Source organism: Camelus bactrianus, chromosome 6, assembly GCF_048773025.1.
Source record: "Camelus bactrianus isolate YW-2024 breed Bactrian camel chromosome 6, ASM4877302v1, whole genome shotgun sequence".
Taxonomy (NCBI): domain Eukaryota; kingdom Metazoa; phylum Chordata; class Mammalia; order Artiodactyla; family Camelidae; genus Camelus; species Camelus bactrianus.
In genome coordinates this window covers 79,372,274-79,398,299 of record NC_133544.1, presented here as the reverse complement: position 1 = coordinate 79,398,299, position 26,026 = coordinate 79,372,274, and the positions used below count along the sequence as shown (strand labels likewise).

The following is a 26,026-nucleotide window of genomic DNA, read 5'->3' as shown; positions in this document are numbered from 1 at the left end:
GAAAATTCATTAAAGCCTTTGTGTGTGATGTGACCACAAAAAATAAAAGATCAACACTTCCCTTTACTTATAAATTATTGTTACTATGTTTTAATGACAGAATATGTCCTCTCTTTCCCCACTCAATGTAGAAAGTTTTCCTCCAGTCTTTCCCAACCTGTCATCTATTCTTCCCTCTCAGCACCATTCATGTCAAATAAAAACCACTCAACAAACAGAAATCACAAAGCCAGGTAGTGTGGGTTTGTCTAAATTTAGATTTATCCCCTAACCCTGAGTGAGGATGGGCCAGAGACCAGGAAAGCCTAGGAATGTTGTAGGACACCTCCACGAGTTGACCAGGGGCATCCCAGTTGCCCCAGCATCCTGCAGAGGGTGGGAACTCATAGCTACACACACGTATCATCTGATCCCCAGGGGCTCGGGAGAAAATTGCATAGTTACCCAGAGCTGGTATTACTTGTATAGAACCCTAGAGTAAGAGGTAGAGTCCTAGGAAGGATTGGATTATTTGTGGTGTGTTATTATAACCCCTCGGCCCTTTGGGAAATTCTTTATGGGTGCCTTTCCTCATTAACTGGACTTTTCCACTGTGCTTTTGTTATTCTCATAAATGCTGAGGTCTTGCCTGAAATTTGGCCTCATTCCCAGACTGCACAACATGGTCTAATTTTTCGTTCTAATAAACGAAACAGTTTGTGTGCACTAAGTTATCCAAAGGTGCCTTTGTAGTTCAGCAAGCCACCCCCACATCAACTCAAAGAAATGCCCACTCTGGTTGTCCAAAGCCTCTTAAAGCCTTAGACTGACATGGGCCAGTGAGCCAAAGCTGAGGGCCTGCTTCCCGGCAGAAGGCAGATCTTCAAGGAGAGCTCTGGCAAAGCAGAGATAGGAGACTAGTCATTAGGAATGCCCTGTGAAAGTCCCACCCAAACGCAACCTTTGATTTCTTATCTTTTTTCTTTTCTATGCCTGCCTTTTGTTTTACATCATTTCTCTGGAGAAGGCATTTATTTGATTCCTGTCTCTCTATCATTTTAAGAATATTTTTAGTTCTTTTTTTCATTTTAAGAATATTTTAAGAATATTTTTAGTTCTTTTTTTTAAGAATCATTTTAAGAATATTTTTAGTTCTTTTTTTCACGTGTCACAAAAGAAACATTAACATTTTATCTGGAATAATTTAAAAGTCTTGATATGTTGTATGCATCTAAACACCCTGGAGAAAAAAAGATTAGTGTGATTAAATTAATCTCAGGGGGAGATTTAATTTGTTCCCCTGATAATTGTCCAATATTACTTCTTTGTAGATAAAATACTATTCATAGGCTGCTTACTAGCTCTAGAACAGTCTTGCAGATGCTGGAACACTAAACCAAGGCTTGAGAATGGAAAACAAGAAGGTTTATGACACTATCAGGCAAATTTGCTTTGTGGGGGAGACTGAGACCTTTCTGAAAGCTTGCTGAGCCACTGTCTGTGTTTCTGACATCTGGATGGGAAATTAAGCTCCCTAGACAAGCCCTGTGATGCTCTCCCTAGGTTGGAAGGACTGAGAGCCACTACTGCAGCTCACTGAATTAGTGTGCACCCTCCGCGGAGCTCCAGTTCAGGGGGTCTCTCTTCATCAGAGGAAGAATGTTCTATAAAGATCAGTGAGTTCATCGATCAAGAGGGAGTCTAGGGACTCCTTGTTTCTGACTCATTTCCCAGGAAACATGTACCATTTGGGAGAAGCCATGACTCTACAAAACATAGCTTTTATGGGCAACTGTAGCAACTGCTCTAAGCCTCAGTTTCCTTGTCCGTAAAATGGTGCTGAAATGGTAACAGCTCACTAGAATTTTCTGAAGATGACCAGAGGTGATATGTGTATGTGCTCAGCACAGTGCTCGACGTATGCAAGGAGACTATATGTGTTAGCTGTGACACAGACACCATTACACACAAAGTCGGACATTCTCCACTCTGGGTCCAAGTCTTGGTGACACACAGGTCATACTTATTTCCTTTGACCATAACAATGTTTAGTCTGGCAGTCTTCAAAGTTTTTGAGAATGTTCCCTATTTGTAAAAAGAAAATCTTCCCAATGTATTTCTATCTACTTTATATATATGTATTTCTGTAAATGTATGTGTGTATATGAATATATGTATATATGTGTATGCATATATATATACACATAAAAAGACAGTGTGCATTAAACATTGGTAAACTTAACTTTAACATTTTTTTTGTTAAAATATACATGAAAGTTCTTATTTTTTTCCTGATAGCCTGAAGGACTATTTTGGGCATCCCTTGGGGGCAGATGCCCCCACGGTCTCATCAGACAGGGTAATCTTGAGGTTGCATTAACCCGCAAATTCAAACAAGCAGGCTTCTCAAGGGAGTCTTGTCAGGCAAGGTGCTTTTGCTCTATTGATCACTGTTTTGCTTTTTTTTTTTCATGGCACTGATCACTTACTTAAACTGTGCCATCAGTTTCTAGTTTCATTGTCTGCTTATTTGTGCCTCTCTCCCCACAACTAAAGCTCAGACTTGTTCTAGGAGGGTAGGGACTTTGTTTATTCACATCTGTAGTCCTGGCTCAATGACATAGTGCCGGACACATGGTAGACCCTTAGTTGAATGAATGGATGAACACTGGGGGAAATGTACCCTCTGCTTTTTCCCTCCCCATAAATTTTGGTTCATGGCAGGAAGCCCAGGAGAATGATGATGGTGGTGATGATTGTAGCCAGTATCGACAGCTCTCTGTATAAAACCTCTTTGTGGGTTAACCCTCCCTTAGTAGTGTTCAGAGAGGAGCATTATTACCTCTTCATTTCTCCCAAACCTGAATGCTTTGGACTCCTCAATGGGCAACATTTGGCTAATGCTGAGGAGTTGTGGTTCTGCCTGGTACCAATGAGGCGCCAGACACCCACTCTCCAAGCCCATTTGCCCCATACATGCATTCTTTTGGGATCTTTGCATAAACATAGGCGTTTTACATATTTCCTGCATGGTGCAAATGCCTTTAGGCCACTTCCTTCTTAATGCAAGTAGTCTGCAGACGCAGTCTTTTTGGTTTTCATTTTATGGTTTAGAGATAATTTCTCCTTGAAGAGTCAAGGCTATTTCTCTCTGTTGGAATCCAGATTGTACTATGACAATACGATATCTGCCTCTTCTTCTGGTAAGGAAAATAAGCTTTCTAGCCCCTCAAGATCTTGATAGTTACTTTTTATAGCTGTCATAACATAAAAACGTTTCATCAAATGTGGGAAGATCTTTTGATAGTACTGAAACCGTGGTACTCATTGCGAAAGCTCCTGAGGTTTGGCCCATGGGATTCACAGACGCAGGCAGTGTCCCCAGACAACCACTGAATGCATTTAGCCTTAGCCTGCCGTGACTCACTCTTTAAGACAAATTTAGAGATAAAAATAAACTATTATATAAAAATGTAAACTGATCTTGAATATATTTTTAACGTTCTTACCTTGGATTTGTTTGGTTGGGTGTGAAAGAAAAATCAAGTCAAATTGACTTAGACAGTACAGTAAATTGACAGAGCATACAGGTGAAAAATCCAGAGGTAGGACTAGCCTCAGGAGAGGCTTGGTCTAGTTTCTTTCTCTGCATTTCTTGGCTCTGCAGCTTCTGTGTAGAATTTTTGCTTGGCAGCTTCCTCCACTCATGGTCCCAACATGCTGTCAGTGACCCTTGGGGCTGCTTGCTTCCAAGTTGGAATCCAGTAAAAGAGATGAAGCCTACATCTCCAGCAAATTTCCAGAATTGATACAGTGAATATTAGTAAGACCTTAATCCCATGACATAGGTCACAAGCTAGTACCTGAATTCAAAATTGTAATTAGGAAGATGGGCCACATAGTTGGTTTAAGCTAATCTGAAACTGACCCTGGAGTCATAGACGGGAGTTGAGTCCATCCAGATCACAGGACTAAGAAGTTTGGGGCACTGTTAGCAGAGGGGAAGGGGGAAATAAGCCGAATGTCGGTTATACCTGGCATTAAAACAGGACTGGGCTGTGAGCACTGAGGTTGGCTTTTGATACTTAGTTTTTGTAACTTTTGTATGTTACAATTCACTCTTCAAATAGTAGAGTTAGTTTCCATTTCTGGTTGTGATAGCCATTAGAGATGTCCGTTAGTGTTTCTGGCTTTCTGCCCTTCTGGTCAATGAGTTGTGAGCATTTGGGTTGAAGCATTAAGCTGTGGGGGTGAGACTCTTCGGGACTTTCTCTTTTCCCTCTAATACTGTAACTGGAAGTGTTTGAAATGGTGGCTGGTCCACTGCGAGTAACTCTGATGAGCAGTCTCCCTGCTGGCTCATTCTGAACAAGCAGGATGAGCGAAAAATAAACTCTCACTACATTAAGCCATGAAGGTTCATCTGTTGCTCCGGCATACCCAGCTTGCCTTCCTGTAGGACACTGGATTTCCTAAATCCATTTGGATTATTTGGGGGTTCTCGCAAGAATCTTACATTTGCATAATTTTTTTCAATTTGGCATAAGTGCTTCCATGTCTATGCCTTAGCTCCACAATAGTTGTATAAACGTATAGATGAGAAATAGTATTAGCTCCATTTTGTCAGTGGACAAAATGAGGCAAACTCCTCAGATGCCCTGTTGACTTGTTTAGCAGTGATTGTGACTTTATATTTGCTTTGTTTTCTCAAGCAATGTGATTATACAATAAAATCTCATTATTAAAAAACAATGCTTCTCATTTTATTAATATTTTATTTGATGGCCCATCTTGAGGAATTTAATCATTTGTTGCTTATTTATCCCCCCATAGCAAGTAGTCAGTGTTGAAAATATAAAGGACTTTTGCTGCTTCTGTTGGAAAGCTGAATTAAGGGAGTGGTTAGCTACGCTGCTTGCCTACACTGAACTGTGAGGAGGATTGAAAGGCAGAACAAGGAAGCTGTGATCAGACCTCAGGCAAGACATAGCTGGGGCTCCTACTGAGGGGGTTGACTCCAGAGGAAAGGGTAGACATACAATGTTTTCCTTGGTAAGGAAGTGGCAGCAGGCTAGAAATACTGAATCCAGGAGACAGCAAGGGCTGATAGCTCTGAAAGCAGAAGAGACATCTGCTCTGTAGTGAATTGGGGAAGCACAGTGGTGACCAGAATGGGCTCTGGAAGCAGTGCCATGATTCTGATCCTGATCCCACCACTTATAAGCTGTGCAGTCTTGTTTAAACTATTTGATTGCTCTGTACCTTGGATTTCCCTTCTATAGAATGGGGATAACAGTACCTATTTCATGTGGATGTTGTGAGGATAAAATGAGCTACAAAATGTAAAGCTCTTAGAACAGTACACATAGTAAGGGCTCAGTAAATATCAGCTATTATTATTATTAGTCATTGCCTCCCCCTCTGCCACCACCCTGGTACAAGCCACCTATCATCTCTCACCTGGACGTATTGAAAGACCTCCTCATTGGTCTTCTCACATCTTTTCTCTGTCATCTCCATCTTTGTTCCCCTATCCCCCAGCTAGGGTAATCTTTTAATATTAGAGTCTCATCAGGATTACTTAAGACCTTGCAATAAAGACTAAAATCCTTAGTATAGATTCCAAGAAACCTCTCTCTAGCTTTGGTCTGTGCTGACTTCCGTAACCCAGCCTCATAGTCCCTGCTTCTTGTAGGGAGCAGGTGGTCTCTGATGCTTCTCTGGGGACTGGCTCTTTCCTACCTACTGGTCCATGATTGCTTAATGACTGTATGGTTACACCTACCTCATTGTGGGGTCAGTTAACTGGTCCACTTCACAAACAAACTAAAGCCGTTACTTCCAGCTTGACTTCTATCAGGACTAAAGATGCTATATAGATTCCCTTGACTTGCTCCTTTCTCTTTGCTTTCCCCCTTCTCCTCCTCCTGATTCTCTTCCTCCTCTTCCTTTCTTCTGAATTGGGATATTTCTAGTAGTCCTTGGTGGAAAAATAGTGCTAAGAAGTTAGTGGTGAAGATCTTCTGTGCTGTATTATAGAATGAGTTGTACTACAGTTTGACTGTAAGCCAAAAGGCTGGCTCAATGAAATGACTGAATATTAACATGCCTGATGTAAGGTCTTACTGATGCTTGTATTCTTGGGTACTTCAGTGGAAACAGAAACAATGTTTTTCCTTTGGATTGAGAAACAAAGAAAGGTAAATGGGTGCAGAAATTCTCCAGAAGGGGGAGCTCTTGTTCCTTGTTCCGGTCAGCTGTGAGGATTTGCATCATATGTGACTAAGTCACAACAGAGCCAGTAGAACAAACACTATCATTGCTATACGTCAATTTAAGCAAAATTGTCACAGTTCTCATTTGGCCTTATCACTTTATCCCACACAACTGACTCTTCACCTACGTGGAATTCAGTTTTGTAGGAGAGTTTCTTTATAATCCCTGCCGTGGTTTTGAATATCCCAGCAGATGCTATGTCTGTTCTTTTAGCAGTCAGATACAGGCTTACCCTCTATCTTCGTTTCAACTTAGAAGGAAAATATAAAACAGAATTGGGAATATGTGACCCTTTTGGTCAACTGCTTTTTCTCCTTCGCTTTCCTCTTTCTTTTTTCTTTTTTCCAAATCCCTTTTTTAGAAAAACATGTTGAGATCGACAGCTCTCACAGCCTTCCTTCCCAGCCCAGCTCTTAGGTAGAGAAATCACTGCAAAATAGTCACCGTCAACTTGCAGTTTTCAGCACAATACCGTGCATCAGACCAACTAAGCTGGGAACTCTGCCCTTGACACCTCTCTCTCTCATAGCTTGTTGTACAGGGCTGGATGCATTGATTCCTGGTAGATGTTAAAAGTGGCCACTTAACAGATGGCGGTATTTTCTTTAAATGGGTAGTAGTGATTATTAAGAGTCAGTGCAGTTTCATTTGAAACAAGTCACACGGACTAACCTTCGTTTGAAAATATTAGAGGATGGAAATTCTCTGGGTGTGTTGATTCTGAATGTAAGACCTGTCACCCCAAATTTCTCATGCTATCTTTGTGGATAAGATAAAATTAAGCGTCATGGGAGTATAGTTAGGTAGAGTTATAAATGGTTAGATAAAACATATTTTTAATATGTTTTATATAAACACCTGTAAAAGGTATTAACATTAATCTGTGTAGATGTCTCTAGTAGTTTGCCATAGTTTTATTTCTTAAATTAAATTTTTTTGGGGAGTCTTTAGTTCTGTCTATTTTAATGTATTAGTTTTATGTAGCTTTGGAAGACTATAAAAAGGTCATGTGTTTGAAATTTTTTGATGATCCAAAGCTGGAAGAAATATTTAATACTTTGGGAGAGCACACTCAAGATTAATTTTTTTCATTTGGCTGGTATAATAGGAATATATGAAAGGTCTTTTACATCAATATTAAAAAATCAACTGTGAATGTTTAAGAAGGGGACACCTGACTTAATAGTGATTTATAAAGAAATGATCTAGAGATTTTAGTTCACCGTAACTCAGTGTGAATAAAGTGAGATCAGTTGAAAAAATTCTAATGAAATTTTAAGGCGTGTTAGTTCAAAAATCCAGAACACAAAACATCCTAGTCTCCTCTGTATATAGACCAGTTGAACCAGCCCGGCAATACGTGTTTGATTCTGGACATCGCGTTTTAAAAGAGATGCAGAGAGGTTGGGATGGATGGAAGAGGCTGACCAGGAAGAGAAGTGCATGAGAGAAGTCATGGAGAAAGGCTGAGGGTGTCAGAAATGTCTGGATCAGAGTGGAGAGGACTTAAGGGAGTCCTGTGAGTCATCTTCAAGTATTAGAAGATTGTCAACATGGAAAGGGCTTAGACTTGTCATAGGTGGCTCCAGGGATGGAGTTTGGCATATGGCAAAAAGTTACAGGGAGGCAGATTTGAGTGTTTAGTTATATTTACTTACTTATTTTTTGTTGAAGTATAGTCAGTTTGTAATGTGTCAATTTCTGGTGTACAGTATAATGTTTCAGTTATACATATACATACATATATTCCTTTTCATTATAGGTTACTATAAGATACTGAATATAGTTCCCTGTGTTATACAGTATAAACTTGTCATTTATCTATTTTATATACAGTAGTATATGCAAATCCCGAGCTCCCAATTTATCCCTTCCCACCCTTTCCCCCTGGTAACCAGAATTTTGTTCTTTATGTTTGTGAGTCTGTTTCTATTTTGTAAATAAGCTCATTTGTGTCTTTTTTTAAGATGCCATATATAAATGATACCATATGGTATTTTTCTTTCTCTTTCTGACTTACTTCACTTAGAATGGTGATCTCCAGGCCCATCCATGTTGCTACAAATGACATTATTTGATTCTTTTTTATGGCTGAGTAGTATCCCATTGTGTATATATATCACAGCTTCTTTATCCAGTCATCTGTTGATGGACAGTTAGGCTGTTTTCATGTCTTGGGTATTGTAAACAGTGCTGCTGTGAACATTGGGGTGCAGGTGTCTTTTCAAATTACAGTCTCTCATTTTAAAGACCTTTCTAGCAATTCCCAGTCTGAAACAGAAACAGGCTGCCTTGCAAGGTGGTTACTTTCCCACCATAAGTCTTTCAAAGACAGACCTAGGGGTCCCTTGTCAGAGTTACCTAAAGCGTAATGTTTTTGGAAGATGGACCTGAAGTTCCTTCTCACCTCACAAGCCTCAGCATGAGCTCAGTGTCTGCATATAGTAGGTTCTTAAGTAATATCTGCCAAATGAATAAATGTCTTAAGAGTTAAAAAGTGTCGGGACAGACTTTTGCACTTGATGCAATTGTTTAGTCATGGATGATTTTATAACATTGAACAGTAATTCCACCTAGTCTCAGGAGTATGTCATCTGGGGAAAAATGAAGGCCTTGGGCCACACAGAGTTTAAAATTTCTCAGATGATTGGCTTATCTTTCTTGCTCAAGCATAACTCACATTCAGCCTTGTAAGCTATTCTGATAACAAACAGTGCCTCACCTCAAACTAATGTGATGCTGTTTCTTTTTCAGGATAATCGTATCCACACATCCAAGTACAACATTCTCACCTTCTTGCCAATTAATTTATTTGAACAGTTCCAAAGAGTGGCAAATGCATATTTCCTTTTCCTTCTGATTTTGCAGGTAATGTGTAGGTTGTCTTTCTACATCATCTGTTGGTTAAAATTATTCACGTAATTGGAAAAAATACTTTGCTAAACGTTCATGATTAGGGAAAGCCAGCCTTATCAGATTTTTAATGTTATTATTACTGTTTCTCTTCACAAATGTGGGAGGGCTAGGAATGGGTAAAAACTAGTACATTCATCATTTTAAACACTAAAGTCATTTGAAAATGCAGCCTTGCACTTTATTTGAACCAAACCAGAGCGTAATAATCACTGTGCATAGCCTCCTTTCTTTCCTTATCTCCCTACCACATTGACAGTATGGGTGTTGCCAGAGTTGAGGCAGAGTCTAGCTCACTAGTAGTCTGTGGAACTTAATTGGGCAAATTTCATTTGCATCTCAGAACAATGATGTATTTTACATACATATAAAATAAATGGTGTATGCTATATATTATTTCACTGTCACTATTTTTTATAGTTTTGAATGGTTAATTGGTAGTTAATAACCTTTCTTTTTCCTCCCATTTGACTAAAATTTGAGCTTAGATGAAATTTTAGCTTTTACTGATATTTTGGGAAGGAAAAGGCATAAATCAAAGAATACACATACATATAAATGGCTCATGTTGGCCAATTATTTACCTAGTATCTATTTTCAGGTAATTTAAACAGATCAAACTTGTAGATTTAGAATGTACTGGGTTCTGTGTTAATTACAGGAGGTAAAAAGATGGATGAGATACGTACAGTCTAGATTATGGCTTGAGTACTATTTTTTATTTAATTGAATAATGATTTGTATTAAGAATCCTTTGGTTGTAAGTAGAAATCTACATTCACTTAATGTATTTTATGTATGACAGTTCATGGGCAAACTGTTTCAACAGGACATGACTTCTGTTTCCTCCATGTTTACTCTCAGGCAGGCCCTCTCTAGTTGGTGAACCTTGAAAACTTTAGACTTTTATTCTCCAAACTTCAACTCCAACATGAAAGGGATGCAGGGAAAGATGGAGCAGGAGAGAGGGGGAGAGGGGCAGAGGGGCAGGGAGGGTGGGAATAAAGGAATCATTTTTTCTGTTTCTCCAGCAAACATTGGGGATTGGCTCTTACTGGGCCATACTGAGTTACATTCCCGTCCTAACCAATAACTGTGGCTCAAGAATTTGAAACAATGATTGCCTTGACTTAGATCACATGCCAAAATTGAGGAGCTGGGGTGGAATCAGTCCACCAAAATTACATGTACTATATTCAATAACTTGTAATAACCTATAATAAAAAAGAATATATATGTTTAACAGAATCACTATGCTGTACACCAGAAACTAACACAACATTGTAAATCAACTATACTTCAGTTAAAAAAAAATTACATGTACTCAAAGTAGAGGGGTGGAGTAGTTCCTAAAGAAAAAGGTAGAGTTGAGAAGAATTGGATGCTGAACAAGAAAGAAGAAAAGCAGTGGGTGTATACCTTAAAATTTATTGAAGAGACTTTATTATTATATTTTAACATTTTTTATTGAGTTGTAATCATTTTATAATGTTGTGTCAAATTCCAGTGTAGAGCCCAATTTTTCAGTTACACATGAACATACATGTATTCATTGCCACATTTTTTTTCACTGTGAGCTACCACAAGATCTTGTATATATTTCCCTGTGCTATACAGTATGATCTTGTTTATCTGTCGTACATTTTGAAATCCCAGTCTGTCCCTTCCCACCCCCCGCCCCCTTGGCAACTGCAAGTTTGTATTCTATGTCTATGAGTCTGTTTCTGTTTTGTACTTATGTTTTTTTTTTTAAGATTCTACATATGAGGAATCTCATGTGGTATTTTTCTTTCTCTTTCTGGTTTACTTCACTTAGAATGACATTCTCCAGGGACATCTATGTTGCTGCAAATAGCATTATGTTGTCATTTTTTATGGCTGAATAGTATTCCATTGTATAAACATACCACATCTTCTTTATCCAGTCATCTGTTGATGGACATTTAGGCTGTTTCCATGTCTTGGCTATTGTAAATAGTGCTGCTATGAACATTGGGGTGCAGGTGTCTCTTTGAAGTAGGGTTCCTTCTGGATATATGCCCAGGAGTGGGATTACTGGGTCATATGGTAATAGACTTTACCATATGAAGAGACTTTAGAATCCAAGATTGTTTTATTCCCCCCATGAATTTGCTTTTGGTTTCTTCATATAAACCTTTATACCAGTCTAGAATTTTGAACTCATTTCTCTAATGGGTTCTTATTTGTGGCCAAAAGACTCTTGTTTACAGAGTACCATATCTGGAAGGGACCTTTGGGATAGTTTAGCACAATTTCCTTTCTTTCATTAATGAAGAAATGAGACCTAAAGAGGTTAAGTGAGGTGTGAAGCTTTTACCATGAGTTATGATGGACCTCAGGTTAGAATCCAGCTTTTCTGCCACGCAGCACAATGTTTTTTGTTGGTATTTCAAGGCTTTTGAGTTTTTAAAAAAAAATTCATGTGGAAGCTATTATATAAAATTGATTTCCTTTAGAGTTGTTTTGATGGGGCCTGGTCTCCATACACTAACCATCTCCACCCCATCCTTTCTTGCCTGAGGGCCCTGAAGTAGTTCCAAGTGAACCCCATTTGAAAACTACCTTTGTAAGAGAATCATGTCAGCTGTCACCATGTCTCTCTTAGGTGGGTGGTTTAGTGGTACAGGTCCAAGCTTTGGAGTCAAATAAACCTAAGTTTTAGTTTTAGCAGTGTATGTTCTTGGCTTCTCAGATAGTTATTTACAAAATGGGAAAGTGACACCCAGGGACATGGCATTCCCTGACTCCATGCTGCCATTTGCAGTGTTTCATGTGCTGTGCACGAGGAGTGCTCTTTACGTGGAATACAAACCCTCTGGGTTTGTGCAAAACAACTCTGATACAGAATCTAACTCAAACTTTTCTCACGATCAAAGGATATATGAAAAGTATTTGTCACAGTGTCTGGTACAAGGTGGGTGCTCAGAGAATCTCTCTTTGGGAATTGGTGAGGAGTTAGTAAAAGTATGAAAAGCTGAGATGAGATGCTGAGAAAAGACAGGTGATGTTTATCATCCTGGGCAAAGATTGTCATCTGTGAAAGGTTTCAAGAAGCTTACTTCAAAACTTGCTGTAAAAATTCAGTTTTTTTGCCAGGTAGTTTGAAAATTGGTTCACCAGTGTGTCTATTTCATGTGTCTTATACCTGAGTGCAAACACTTAAGTTATTGAATGTTGTTCTATATTTATACAGATAACTGAATATTATCCCTTTAGTTTCTGTCAAGTCTTATAAAATAAAATGACAAAATTTGAAAGATATCTTTACTAAATTTAAAAGCCCTAAACTGCTTGAAATGTTTGTTTCAGCTGATTCCAGAAATTTCCTCCTTGACCTGGTTTACCACCATTGTGCCTTTGGTCCTGGTGGTCACTATGACAGCTGTCAAAGATGCCACAGATGATTATGTAAGTATTTGCTTTTGAGCATTCCTGAGGTCTCGATTTCAGTCGTGACCTCTCAGAAGTAGGAAACAGAGATCCATTAGAAATTTTTGAATGGCTCTCTTTTGGTCAATACCATATGAAACTCTTTTACTACTTGTTTAATAATTAATATAGGTGTCACAGAACCAGACTGTGTTTATGATAACAGCAGGGGGGCTTCAGTAACTAGACTCACTCCCTCATTTTACACATGAGGAAACTAAAGCCTATAAGGAACGAATGATTTGCTAATGGTCATGCAACCATTAGTGGTAAGTCCAGAACTGGTACAGAAACTTGCTTCCACCCAGTGAAGTATTATTTATCCTGTATCTCAAGTCTTCTAAGTTTTGGGAATTGGTAGATGTTAGGCATTCTCACATCTTCTGCTCATTATGCCAGGAATTACAAAGTCAAATCACTTCAAAGTTGGACAGCTAATGTACATAACTAAGGTAGAAGACAATGGAGAGTTTTGAAGTCTCCATAATCCAGAGGGGGTTATTCAAATTCAAAGATTTAAAGCACAGTCTTGGGCAAACCAAACATTCTAAATGCAGACAGGTTATATTCTCACCCTAGGTGATTGCATGTGCCCTAACCTTAATAGCTACCTGTATGCCAATGCCTGGCAGGTTTATATCTCCTCTGAACTCATGCCTGCGATGACCATTTCCGGTCCTTCCAGACTCCATCGGTTCCAGTGCCAAGACCCCTTGGCGAAGTCTGAGCAGAATTGAGAGTCTGGTCCCATCCTGATGCCTAGAGACTGGGCCACATAGCTTTCAGGTGGTGAACTGCTCAGTTCTTTCCTGTGATGCCAGCTAGTCAGTTTAGGGGACCATTTTCAGGTTACATAGAGATGTTACTCAATATTAAGTCTCCTTTTGTCTCTACTGCAGTTAAAGCTTGAATATATGTTTGTTTTTGTGATAACATGTGCTGATTTAACAACCAAATATCTTTAGCAGTCAGGGTCTTGGCTAGAAGTAGGTGTCACCTTGGAATGGGGGAAGATTGGAGAAAGATTAATAATGAAGGGACTGTTTACGAGGGCGTGAGTGAGGAAGAGCACATTGGGTAGCAACATAGGTGGCAATACTACATCTAGGTCTGAAGGGACGCAGGGAGGGAGCAGTGACCAGACCTGGAGCTGTAGTCGAGGGCTGTCCCTAGAGGAAGCAACCACTGTGGACCCAGCTCAGAAGAAGCCAGGGAATGTACAGCCCATTTCACTCTCCTCTGGGCCTGTGATTTTCTGTCAGTACCATCCATTGGCCAAACCCAATCAGCAGTTGAAAGGATGAGAATTAAATAGGCCAGCTTCCCCTGGCCCAGGGCAGAGTGGAGGAGGCTAGGGTGGAGATATGGAGGAGCAAACAGAGAATGTCCACCCCTGTCAAATTATAGCTTCAGGCAAAATAATGTTTCCATTCCTGTTGTTCAATTGGTGGAGGGAAGTTTGTGTGCCAGTAATGGGCTGACTTAATTTATTCCTCTACCAATGTTATAAACTCTTTTCACATTAACAAATGCTAAGTATCTTTTTTTTTCTATTACTATTCATTAACTTATACTGGCAATCAGTATAATTGTAGGCACTGAGCACAGCATAATAGGAAGATTGGGATGGGTTTGGGAGGGATTTGAAAAAGGGAAGGGGTGGTTGAAGCAATTTATATATTATGATACTGATACAACATTATGAGTTTTTTTAAAGGAAAAATTAATAATCCTGATGATTATAATGTGTGACGTCAAAATTGCGTATCTCTTGATACTTCACCCTGTTCACCTGTGCTTTTAGGCTGAATGGTTGAAATAACACCTTATCTCTCCTTGAGCCTGTTACTGTCTGATCTTGACAGTGGATGTAGAAAGTCTTATCTGAACGGCTGCTAATTGCTGAGTTTAGTAGAGCGCTGATAATATGTAGAGTTTTTTAAGCAATGTAAGATATTTACATTACTGGACTATAAAATAAGAAATAGGATCACTTGGGCATAAAAACATAAATCCACACCAAATGTGATTCAGTATTGTATTTTGATTTTTGTTTTGAAATGCTCAGTATTTCATAAGATCACTGTTAACAATTAGAATTTCTGGAGAATGAAAATACATGTCTTTACAAGTAATGTCCTGACTTCAAAGAAGCCCGTAAAACAGAATGAATGATGTTCCAGTGAAGTATTGAGCACATATGTGAAAGAATTGGAAGTCCCCATTCCTTACTGAAGACATCAAAATTAATGTATGGTTTTCTCTGGAACTATGATGCAGAGTAAAGGGCATATCATCTTTCCAGAGCAACTGAAAATGTGTGGGAATTGGAAAAGCGTGGGACTAGACTTGCTCCATTGGTGACATCCAGAATGAGGTTTAGTGAGAAGAGTCTTGACTCAGATTTAGAACACATGGAACTGGGTCCAGGGTAAGCGTAAGCTGTGCTCATTTTGGACTGATGGTGATATTGTCTAGACAGACGAACTCAATATACTTTCAGTGTCACTCTTTGTGCTCACAAAGTATGATTTAATATGTTTTTTTTTCACAAACACTTTGATTTTCAGTTTCGCCACAAGAGTGATAATCAAGTGAATAACCGGCAATCCGAAGTGCTCATGGACAGCAAGTAAGAAATAGATTCTTTGTGTTATTTTTAAGATTTCTAGGACCACACGACAAACCTTGACAGTTGGTGGCTTTCTCTTTTAGTTAAAGATGTGTTTCTTTCCCCCTTTAATAAAAATGGTAATGTCAGTTCTTTTCATCTTCATGGCCCCTTTTCACGTTCAGCAGACGCTTGTGCTACCCACTTGCCTTCTACTTCAAATCCCTTTGGGGTTTCTTCCGAGCAACACAGACATATTATTGCTGCTTTTCATTTCTAGATCTAATACCGTTTAGAACTGGCACAGATGTGATGCCTTGCGTGTAGTAGATGTTTCATAAGTATTTGAATCATTTATTTTGGTAATTTCTGGGGAATATTGCTAGAGAGCCTTTGATACGTTACTGTATCAAGTGAGTAGAAGAATTTTGCATTCACTTGATAGTTGAATTTAGAATGGATTATCCACCCTAACAGATTTTTAATTGCTGCTAAATTCATCCATCAATTAAGAAGTGTTTTTGGGAATGGTTCTTGAATCTTAAAATCTTTAAAACGTGTATTGACACACAAAGAACACAAGAAAAACCTCCAGAAAATGTCGTGAAAAGGTAAATTTCAAACCTTCATTCCATTGTTTCTTATTCTTTCTTTGTTCCTTTTTTTTCTAATAACAACATATGGCAAAGTAAATTTGTAACAGTGTACTTCAAACTAGCAGTCAGTCACATCTGCTGATGATTTTGAAGCATTTGGATACTGTGAAGAATAGAGTTTTTAAAGGGAATATCATAAAACAAATTAATCATGTGAGATGGAAAATTCCAAGAAGTGGATATCAAGAGGGGCTAGGTAGCCTAGACAGTAACTGGTAGGATTAAGGAATGAATCTCCTTCCCTGACTAAAATACTGACTGATTATTAACCGTCAGTTTTCCTTTCCTTTATGGGATTATTTTAGAAAGTGTTGTTAAGCGCACAGTGAAGAAAGATGATGTTAATCTAAAACCACAGTTGTGGAAACGGAGCCTCTGAAAGTGTGATCCTAGTGTGACATGGATAAGCCATAAAGATGCCTGGAACCATGTGGTTCATTTCCAATGTCAGCAGGTTTTGAATTGCTGCCCTGTAACATGGTGTTTAAAAGCATGAGTTTTGCACTCAGAGAGACTTGAGTTTAGTCCTGACCCTGAATAATTCCGTGGCCTTGAGCAAGTTCTTAGGAGGCAAGGGTGACTCTGTGAGCTAATGTATGTGCCTTTGAGCTGGACTGTTGCCTATCTTGATTTTCTCAAGTCTTGCAGTGCTGACTGCGTATTAGATCTGACATTAATACTATCTAAGTCCCCAAGGAACACTTGGTAATCAGTCTCATTACTTTGAAGTATCATCTCATATGAAGTATGTAAAAAATATGTACAATTACATAATGAATTTGAACTAACAGCTTGAGTATATCTTTCAATGTCTCAAATTACCAGTTAAATTTTGTGGCAGTATTTGGGCAGTGATAGATATTGAGGCCTCCCTCCACCTGGAGGCCAGGGGAGTAATCCAGTAGCTTAGATATTCAGAAACTTGAGAATTGTATGTCTCCCATACATGCTGGCTGTCACTGTCCTTATTATCAGAAGTAGCACTGGTCTTACTTTCTTGTGGTTTCATTTGGCTTTTTGTAAATTCCTTTTTAAAAAAATTATTTATTTTATTTTTTTAATTGAAGCATAGTCAGTTTACAATGTTGTGCTGCCTCAAAAGGAATTGAGAAAACTATATTCAATATCTTGTGAATTCCTTTTGAGTTAGCATCTCTTTGTAATTTGCTATGGTTTGATGTTTTGAGAATTGCTGCTGATCCAGTAAAGTTGAAGGGAGAAAGCACGTTTCACTGAGAATGGAGTATTCTTTGGAATTTGGTTAGAAATCAAGCAGGATTTGTAAGATTACCCACTACCATGAGCTTCTCTAGGGCACCTCTCTTGATGACATCTGTGTTCCTTGAGCCTAGCACAGTGTTGAGTGAAGTTTTAAATCGAGCAATAACAAGCATTCTTGCTGAGAGGGCAAGCTACCGGGGGATCTTCACCTGTAAAATTTTGCTGAGTCCCATCACTAGCCAATTGCAGCAGCTGATGTTGTGGTCTTTGCAGAATGCACTCGGACTATGGAGACTGGCTTTTCACTTTTTTGGATTTTGAGAAGTTGGAGAAATCAAATGGGCTCAGATCTGAGACAGCTCAGGGAGCTTTGAGTCCTCCTTTGGAGCTGGTGTGTGTAGAGGATGCTGTGAGGGATCTTCCCAGACCACTGCTGTCTTCCTGTGTCCACCCCCAGCTCCTGTCTGCATTGTTTCCAAGAATTTGCTCTTGCTACTTTCTTCATAGCACTGCCCTTGGGCTGCTGGAGCCAGTGACTGAGTGGTACGGCAGTAAGAAAGAACAGCATCTCTGCCCCAAGTTGGACAAGCTCTGTGGTGCAGTTTGCACCCCAAGTGCCTGTCCAGATCAGGCTGAGGATGGGATTTTGCCTGCAGTCATCCCATGCATGACTTCTTCCCCTTCCACGTGTTGCTTCTCATCTTCCTTACCAGTTTCTCCCGGAAGTACTTGCCTGATGAACCACCTGCATATGAATCCTCATCTCAGGATCTGCTTTTAGGGGACTTGATCTAAGACAGCAGTTAATGTATACTTAACCCCATGACAATGTTCATGGAAAATATTAGAGTGCTTTTGGGTCTAGCCTAGGCACCCATGGGTTAGGATCCAGAGATAAAGTAAAAACTCCTCCTGGTTCAGAGGAGTCCAGGGGTTGCTGATGGTGGGTGTCGCACCGGGCTGGGCACTACCAGGTACTTGTGGCTTTCCTATGTGCTTCTGGTAGGGGTCTTGGACTTGAGGTTCATGCTAGGGTGGGAGCTATTATTGGCTTGTCCTGGAGGGAGGGGAGGCATGGCCAGCCTTGGGGAGGAGATTTGAGGGGAAGGGGTGCAATGACAGCACGAGTCAGGAAACATGGGTCTGTGAAAGTGATCGTTGTGACTTTGGGCAATTCATTTTCCTTCTGGGCTTCAGCTCTCTCTCCTGCACACAGAAATGAGGAAGGTAGGCAGCTGCAACCCATATTTATTGAGCAGCTTCCATGTGTGGGCTCCAGTGTGTCTGCACTTAACACTCATAAAAGCTCAAGGGTAATGGCGCTTCATTTTAGAGATGGAGAGATTAAGGCCTAGAAAGGGGGTGACTTGTCCAGGGTTTCATGGTGAGTGAACGCCTAAATGAGGCTTCTCCTCACTCGGGACATGATGTGTAAATGTAGACTTTGTGGTCTGATCATATCTTCTCTATTTATTTTGCATTTGAAGCGCTTTTATACAATTATAGAAGTATAAATGTAATTATATAATATGTATGGGCAGTTTATCTAAATACATACAGCCTCCCTTTTAGTGCCTGGAGCATTAGTCACCCATGTTCTTAGCATTGTACAAGCTAATGAACGTTGTAAACCTAAGCCACAGAATAATTACAGAAACAAAACCCTTTATAGCCTTCCTTTTCAATTTCACATTTTTGGTTTTGTTACTCATGTTCCTTTCAAATCAGGACCAAGCTTCTGTGTTCACAGTCTTTTATAATACGTGAAAGTGCTTAAAAGGTAGGTGTCGAATTAGCCTTTGATGAAACCATTTGGTGACTTTAGTTTTAAAGCTGAGTAGGGGGGGCTGATTCCACGTTGTAGAGATGACTGTGCCTGCTGTAGAGGACGCACGTACTCTCCCCCACGCTATGAGGTACCGTCTGCTGACTGCACCTGTGGGATCCATACCAGTGGCTACTCAGTGTTTCTCGGGAGGGTTCCTCAGGTCCTGCTGACATCCCGGCATGGGTAGGTGAGGGGCTGTGAGAGGGAGTCTAAAATTTCCTGCAGAGGCCATCCAATCTGGGGTGCCTCAACCTGGGCTACACCGTGAATCAGAGCCCAGCGAGGCCCAGCGCAAGGAACCAGGGCCTTGCAGGTGGGGCCCTGGTGGTTTTTAAAGTGTGTATGATATGATGCTTCTACTCTGTAGACCCAGTCGAGGCCATCTCTTCACTCACGTATCTATCTCTGTGTCTGTATCTCTCTCACCTGAAACATCATGCAAAGGAGGGAATTCCATGAATTTTTAAAAATGGTAAGCCTAGTTTTTCACGTGAATCCTGACAGAGGAATGATTCTGTAATGCTGATTTACTTTTTTTTGTAGTAAGTCTCACATTTTTAGTCAAACACATGGCCAATTAATAATTACTTTGCCATGTTTTTCTTTCCTTCAGAAATTCAAATTTTGATTTTTCTCATCTTCTTTTATTTCTTTGCCTGTTACGTGAGTTGTCGTCAGGGCTGAATCATGTACTGACTTTCACATATTTCATTATTTTTGTTGTCCTGTCCCACCAACATTTCTAGTTGTGTGGATTTTGGATGAGGGAAAGGAGCGTGGAGTAAGGTAGGTACCCAGTTAGGGAACTTCTAGCCTCATGGGGCTCCTGAGCACTTGAAATGAAGCTGATCCAGTTTCAATTACAGTATATACCAGCTTTTGATGACTTAGTGCCAAAAAGAGAATGTAAGATATGCCATTAATTGTTTTATATTGATTCCATTTTGAAATGACAGTATTCTGTATGCATTGGGTTAAAATAAAATGTACTAAAATTAAATTTACCTTTTAAAAAACTTTTTTGAATGTGGCTCCTAGAAAACTTACAGTTAACCTTTGTGGCCCACAGTTGTGGCTGGCATTCTATTTCTGTTGGATGGCACTGCTCCTAGTGACAGCAGAGGGAACTGAGCAGAGAAGAAGATGAACTCTGTGCTGTGAGCCTGGCCTCCGGATTCTCAGCTCCAGATTCTCTTCCGTCTTGTTCCCTCTTGTTCCATCTTGCTGGCTGCCAGCATGGTGGTTTGTGGCACTATTAATAAGTAGAGTCAGCGTTACTTTTTCTCAGTATTTTTACTTCCCTAACATCTTCTGAACTTATACTGCTGCACTAGAACAGTCTGAGCTCAGGTGCCCCAGTACGGTCTTCCTGCTTTCTGTTGGGGTTGTTTTCCTGACTCCCCTAGATTTCAGACTGCTCTGCCGTTAGCTTTTGTCTGACGCATTCCACTTTAGGCTTTCCTGAGCCTTAGTGCACTTGTCTTAGGTCTCCTAAGCTCTCTCACAGCGCTGTTCCCCTCAGTCTTCTTCAGTCACTTCTCATTTAGAGATGTGAGTACTTACAGGGAGAGACGGGGCCTTTCTTTACTGCAGAGCGTTGTCTGCCCTCCTCAAGTGTAGCATCCTAGATGCCGCATAATTCTGCAAATGAATATATTATGTCAGTAGTAGCAAAATTTCTCTTGGTTTAATCAGTTTTTCCAGTTTGAGTGATAACCTCCACTGGATATTAGGATAGAAAATCTTGTTTAATTTTTTTCTTCAGGATATAGTTTTTTTTTTCAATTATAAAATAGCATATGTCCATTAAGCGAAATTTGGAAAATAGGAAAAAAATAGAAGAAAATAACATTCATGCTCCCACTGTCCAAAAGTCATTATTACTATTTTCTTGTATTTCCTTTGTGTCTTTTATTCCTATGCCAAGATTTCTTACAATGGTATATATGTATATTTTTATCCTCCTGTTTTTACTTCACATCTTATCATTACAGTTTTCCCAGTCTCTTTCTGTTGTCTTTATATACACAATTTTTTAGGGCTGCACAATATTCTATTGAGTTCATGTTTTATAATTCGTATAACCATTTCCCTGTTGCTTGATATTTAGTCTTTTTTAAATTTCAAAGTATAGTTTCTTGACCTTTCTAATTGATAGTTATCCTCTTCCATAAGACTGGGTTTTGTGATATATTTATAAAATCCACCTTGGATGATTGCATTTGACCTGTTATTTCCTATATTAAGTAATTAGAACTTGAAGCATTATTTCTCAGTCCACTGACAGCAACTTTTATCAGAGTATCTGGGGTTTAAGTGTGAGCAGGACTATGTTAGGCAAATTGACTAAAGCCTGGGAGGTTTCAGTTCCATCAAATGTGGGGGTTTCCTGTCAGACCACCACCATCAAGTTTCAAGTTTATCTTTTCTTAATCGTAGCACAATGTGAAAAAAAAATCCCAAAGAATTCTGCTTTAAAAAATGTATTAGGGACACATGTAAAGTCCCAAACATCAATAATTTGAAACAGTTTGAATGTAAGTTTTATATTACAATTACTAGCTACACAGCGCTCATCTGTAAAGTATATGCATCAGTTTTGATTTGCAGAGTTTCTAGAGTAAATTTGGGCAGTGATTCAGAAGTGTGGCTAGCAGACCTTCTAGGCAGCCATGAAGAAACTCTTCCCATCTTTTTTGTCCTGCCAGAGTAGAGGTGTGTAGACCTGTGGGAAGAAGATCTATCATTTGCTGTTGAATTCTTGGCAATAACTTACTCAGGAGAGGGGTAATTCATATATGACATTGCTCTTTATTGGAATCAATCTAAAATGTCAGTCTCGTTTGAGAGTGGGTTGTTATTCTTATTAAATATACTCTTACTTTTTGTTCTTGAGTTCCCACAACAAAAAAACCCAAGATCATTGAGCTTAATGTGTCTGAAGCTGACATGTATTTAATGTGTCTGTGTGCTTCTTGAAAGTAGGGAAGTGGGAACACGCAGGGTTCTGGGATTCTGTTAATTACATGGGCTAATGAATGAACCCTGCATTGAGTTATTGCATCTTTATCAGGGCGTGTGGATTTGCAATGGGAGTGGAGGCTTCTGTGGTTAAACATAAGGCAGGGCACCAACTCTTTTTTTTTTTTATCTGCTGCCCACTTAGATACATTATGGTATTCTGGTGCCACTGGGTCTAGGGGACATCCATTCAGAGTCTGTATGAAGAGAGCTGAACATTTGCAAGGAAAATTTGAGGCGACAATCTTGATTCTTCTTTTTTTAAACAATGTTAACGAGACACACTATTATGTGTGTCTTAATGGCATGACTTAAATGTCAGTGAATTCAAAAGCAAGCTAATGGGAGTAGTCTCAGTGGAAATGGTTTAAAATTAATTTAATTTTTTAGCTCACACTGCTAACTCACTGTAAAAGTGTTTCAAAAAATAGTTTTACCCTCCATAAATTAATTTCAGTTTCTGAAGTCTTGGACTGATCATTTCTTGGGCGATTCTGCATGTCAGCTTTGCAGATGAAAGGGTCCGTATGCCAGTGGTTTGGTTTCTGTATGTGAGCCGTGACACTGTTGTAGTTCTTATAAATGATTTTCCATTGTAATCAATTATTATATTGCATGAATACAGTTTTTTAAAATGTCAAATTTCTAAATGGTGACTATTTCCCCAAGTGAGGTGCATCTTGAAACAACAGGAAATTATAGCACGTTCAAAACTCTGCATTTGGGCTTTTTTTTTCAGTGGCATCTCCTCATTTTTTTTAAAGTTAACGTAACCCAGATGTTAGCTGTTCCCTGCTTCTCTCTTCAAGTTCCCTCAAAGAACCCCCAAGGTGAAAGCATTAGAGAGCAAGGTAGAGTTGAATGAGGACTTTGAGGGGGGATATAAATGAGGTTTATTTCACAAACTCCATAGCAAACAATGTGAAATCCTGTTTTAACATTTTTCTTTCCCAAAGTTCTCCTTCTCTGCTGCTGGCTTTTGCGGTCTCTCCTTGCTCCATTCAGTGCTCAGGATAGTTGAATCTCCTCTCAGTATCCAGGGCCCCTCATATTTATCTCCCTTTTATTACTCAGAGTAGTTTGGTTCTTCCTTGGCTCTGAACTCAAAACCTGTCACAGCTGCTTACCAAGATAGCAGGCTCTTCTGTAGCTAGGACCCACTCCTCTGAGATGACAAGAGAAGCTAAAAATACACCACAGTCTATGTAGTGTTTAAAACTTGATTCTCTTTTTTAAAAATAGGTTAATGCATCTCTTCTCAGTTGTCATAGGGAGAGATCTAGAATTTCTTTTGAAAAAACAAACCTAAACTGAAACTACAAAGGCCTTGGAGACGTTAGAACATTAACTTTAATAATGTAAAGCCTTCTTAAGACCTTAAAATCTGAAAGCTGAAAGAGATCATATTATTATAGTGAGTAAATCTGGCTTTAGTCACAGTCCGCTGGTTGTCTCTTCCAAACCAAACAAATGTTTTGACAGCATCTGTCAGTTAACTACTTACTGTTGATTCACTGTGGACACATCTCTGCACTACGAGGGCATTTTGCTTTAGATCTCCTGAGATAATCTCAATGAGTTCGTTTCTCCCATGCATTTTAGATTGGTATATTTTCTGTCTCTTGTGGGTCGAAAATTAAGAAAACGTAAGAGTATAAAGAAAATACGGAAATTTCTCTTGATTTCACTGTCTAGGAGCAAGTGAACTACAGTGAACTTGTGAGGTCATTTTCTTGCTCCCTTTTCTCCTCCATCTTTGTTTTCTTCTCTTCCTTTTCCTCTCTATTCCTCCACACAATATTTGTTTAAAAGATAATTGAGGTTTTACTAGACCCTACTGTTGTGGTTTGAATGGTGTGCCACCCCCCACCCTCCCAAAAAAAGTAGGCTCTCTGGAACCTATGTATGTGATCTTATTTGGAAAAATGTTTTTTGTCTATACACTTAAGTTAAGGATCTTGAGATGAGATCATCCTGGTAATCCAATCACAAGTGTTTTAGAGAAGAGCCAGGAAGAAGATACACAGAAACAAAGATAATGTGAATGTGGAGGCAGAGATTGGATTTATGGAGCCCCAGGTCAAGGATGCCTGAGGCCTCCAGGGGCTGGGAGAGGGGATGGAACAGATCTCTCTAGAGCCTCTAAGACAGCACCACCCTGTGGACACCTTGATTTTGGACTTCTAGCCTGTAGAACTTGGAGAGAATGAAGATCTACTGTTTTAAAACCTGGCTTGTGGTAATCTGTTACAGTGGACCTGGGAGACATACTCACAGGTTTTTAGTTTTTAATCAGAGGTTCTATATTTGTTTATTTGTTCATTTTTTTCTTACTCAACAGACATTTGTTAAATGCATACTGTGTGTCAGGCGGAATGCTGTGTGCTGGGAATGCAGAATTAAATAAAATGTAGTTTCTGCCCCCAGTATAATGCAGTCATCCCTGTATTGTATGTAATAGGTTTGTCTCTAGAATTGCCAGGATACTCTCACATTTCATTGTTTTCACTCACAGGTAAGATGCATGGGTAAAATGACTCATCTCATTAGGAATGTGCAGGTTTCAGAAATTCTTATTGGTAGACAGGCTCTGTAGACAAGCCAATGCCAGGTGCTAGAAACCCTTAGTAAAATTTGGGAGCCTGGTTGGAAATGGTGCCTTGAAGCTGTAATTCAGGGAACATTAAACTACTTTTAAACTTGAGCAGTATTCTCAAAAACTAAGATCTGTTTCCTTATTTTATGTCAGGAATTAAAAAAATTCTCTCTGTTTGTTGATCTTTGGCAAGGAGCAGAAGAAAAAAAAGGGCTGTGTGAATAAGAAGTAAGAATAATGATCTCTAAATCAGATCTAAAGACTCACAAGCATCTGGGAAATTTGGAGGCTATAAGAGCAATATTGTCAGCCACACTTGGAAAGAAAACTCTGGCGGTGGCATCACGGACTAGTTACTCGCTGTAAGAAAGAAAGGGAATGTGTAATTGGGATTGTGCTGCTGACCATGGCAGAAGGAAGGAAATGGACTCTAGTGATGGAGAAAGAAAAGATTTTGAAGATGTGAAGAAAGTTGACAGCATTTTAAAATAGAGAACATACACGCAAGAAAGTCTACTTTCTATAAGCTTTAGAAAAGAAGTGAGCATTCACTCAAAATTTATTGGGTTTTAAATTTGACCAATGCCCAGTGTTACGACAAGGATGGGGAAGTTCTGGAAAGAAGAAAAGTGAAGCATGGAATTGAGATTAAAGAGGGCTTCACGGAGGAGAACACATGCATATCAGTGAAGGTGCTGTGTTGGCAACAGGGGATCCGTTTCATTCAGATAGTCTAATTTGCTTTGTGTGTCAGTCAACACATGCTAGGGTGTCATCAGAGACATGAAGTAGACATTTCACAGGGGCCTTGAGAGTAGCGGCAGGAATTCACATTTACTACTCACAAATCTATCATTCAACCTGCATTTACGTAATCCTTCTCTGTACCAGCCACTAGGCTAGGTACTAGGGTTATGGGGATTATTAAGCCCCACGTTCCTTCCCTCAGAAAGCCTGGATCCCAGGGGAAGAGGTGGACAAATAAACAGACTATTATTTTATAGCAATATATGCTGTGATAAAAGGAAGAATGAGGCGCTCTGGGAGCACACACATGGGAGGACCCTAACCCAAGTTTTGGGAGGCTGGTAGCAGAGATAACATTATCTCAGAATAACTCAGGGAAGAATTGGCTCCCAGCAAAGATCAGCTATTGAAGAGCTAATTGAATGGTGGGATGAGAGGGTAGGGAGAGCAGAAGAGAATTAGGGAAGGCACAGGTCATAAAGGATGACTAGCTCTTCATAGGTTTATTGCAGAGGGAGGCTAAGAACATGCTGGATGGAAAATACAAATAGATGAACTAGCATGAATACACTCTTGCCCCCATCTCTTTCCCGTATTTCCAACTGTGTGCTCTGGTGAAGTGTGGTCCAGCCATGACTGCCATTGTCCTGTATAGGCTGCTCACTGTAGGACTGTTGGATGACGCAGCAGGGAGAACTGTGGTATCTTTCTACCCCACGAGGCAGGAG

General features: G+C 39.6%; 1 protein-coding gene across 7 annotated transcripts in view; it reads left to right on the top strand.

The window, feature by feature from the left end:
* ATP8B4 (ATPase phospholipid transporting 8B4 (putative)) overlaps window positions 1–26,026 on the top strand; it is a 211,004-nt gene that overhangs the window by 47,746 nt on the left and 137,232 nt on the right. For 4 of the 7 annotated variants that reach the window (XM_074366090.1, XM_074366091.1, XM_045524253.2 and 1 more), the window contains 3 exons: window positions 9,010–9,123; window positions 12,499–12,597; window positions 15,189–15,250. In XM_074366090.1, the coding sequence (XP_074222191.1) occupies window positions 9,010–9,123; window positions 12,499–12,597; window positions 15,189–15,250 (275 nt within the window). Of the gene's footprint in view, window positions 1–3,061; window positions 3,183–9,009; window positions 9,124–12,498; window positions 12,598–15,188; window positions 15,251–26,026 lie in introns of those variants that run through there. The other 3 variants (XM_074366093.1, XM_074366094.1, XM_074366092.1) reach the window with 2 other exon arrangements.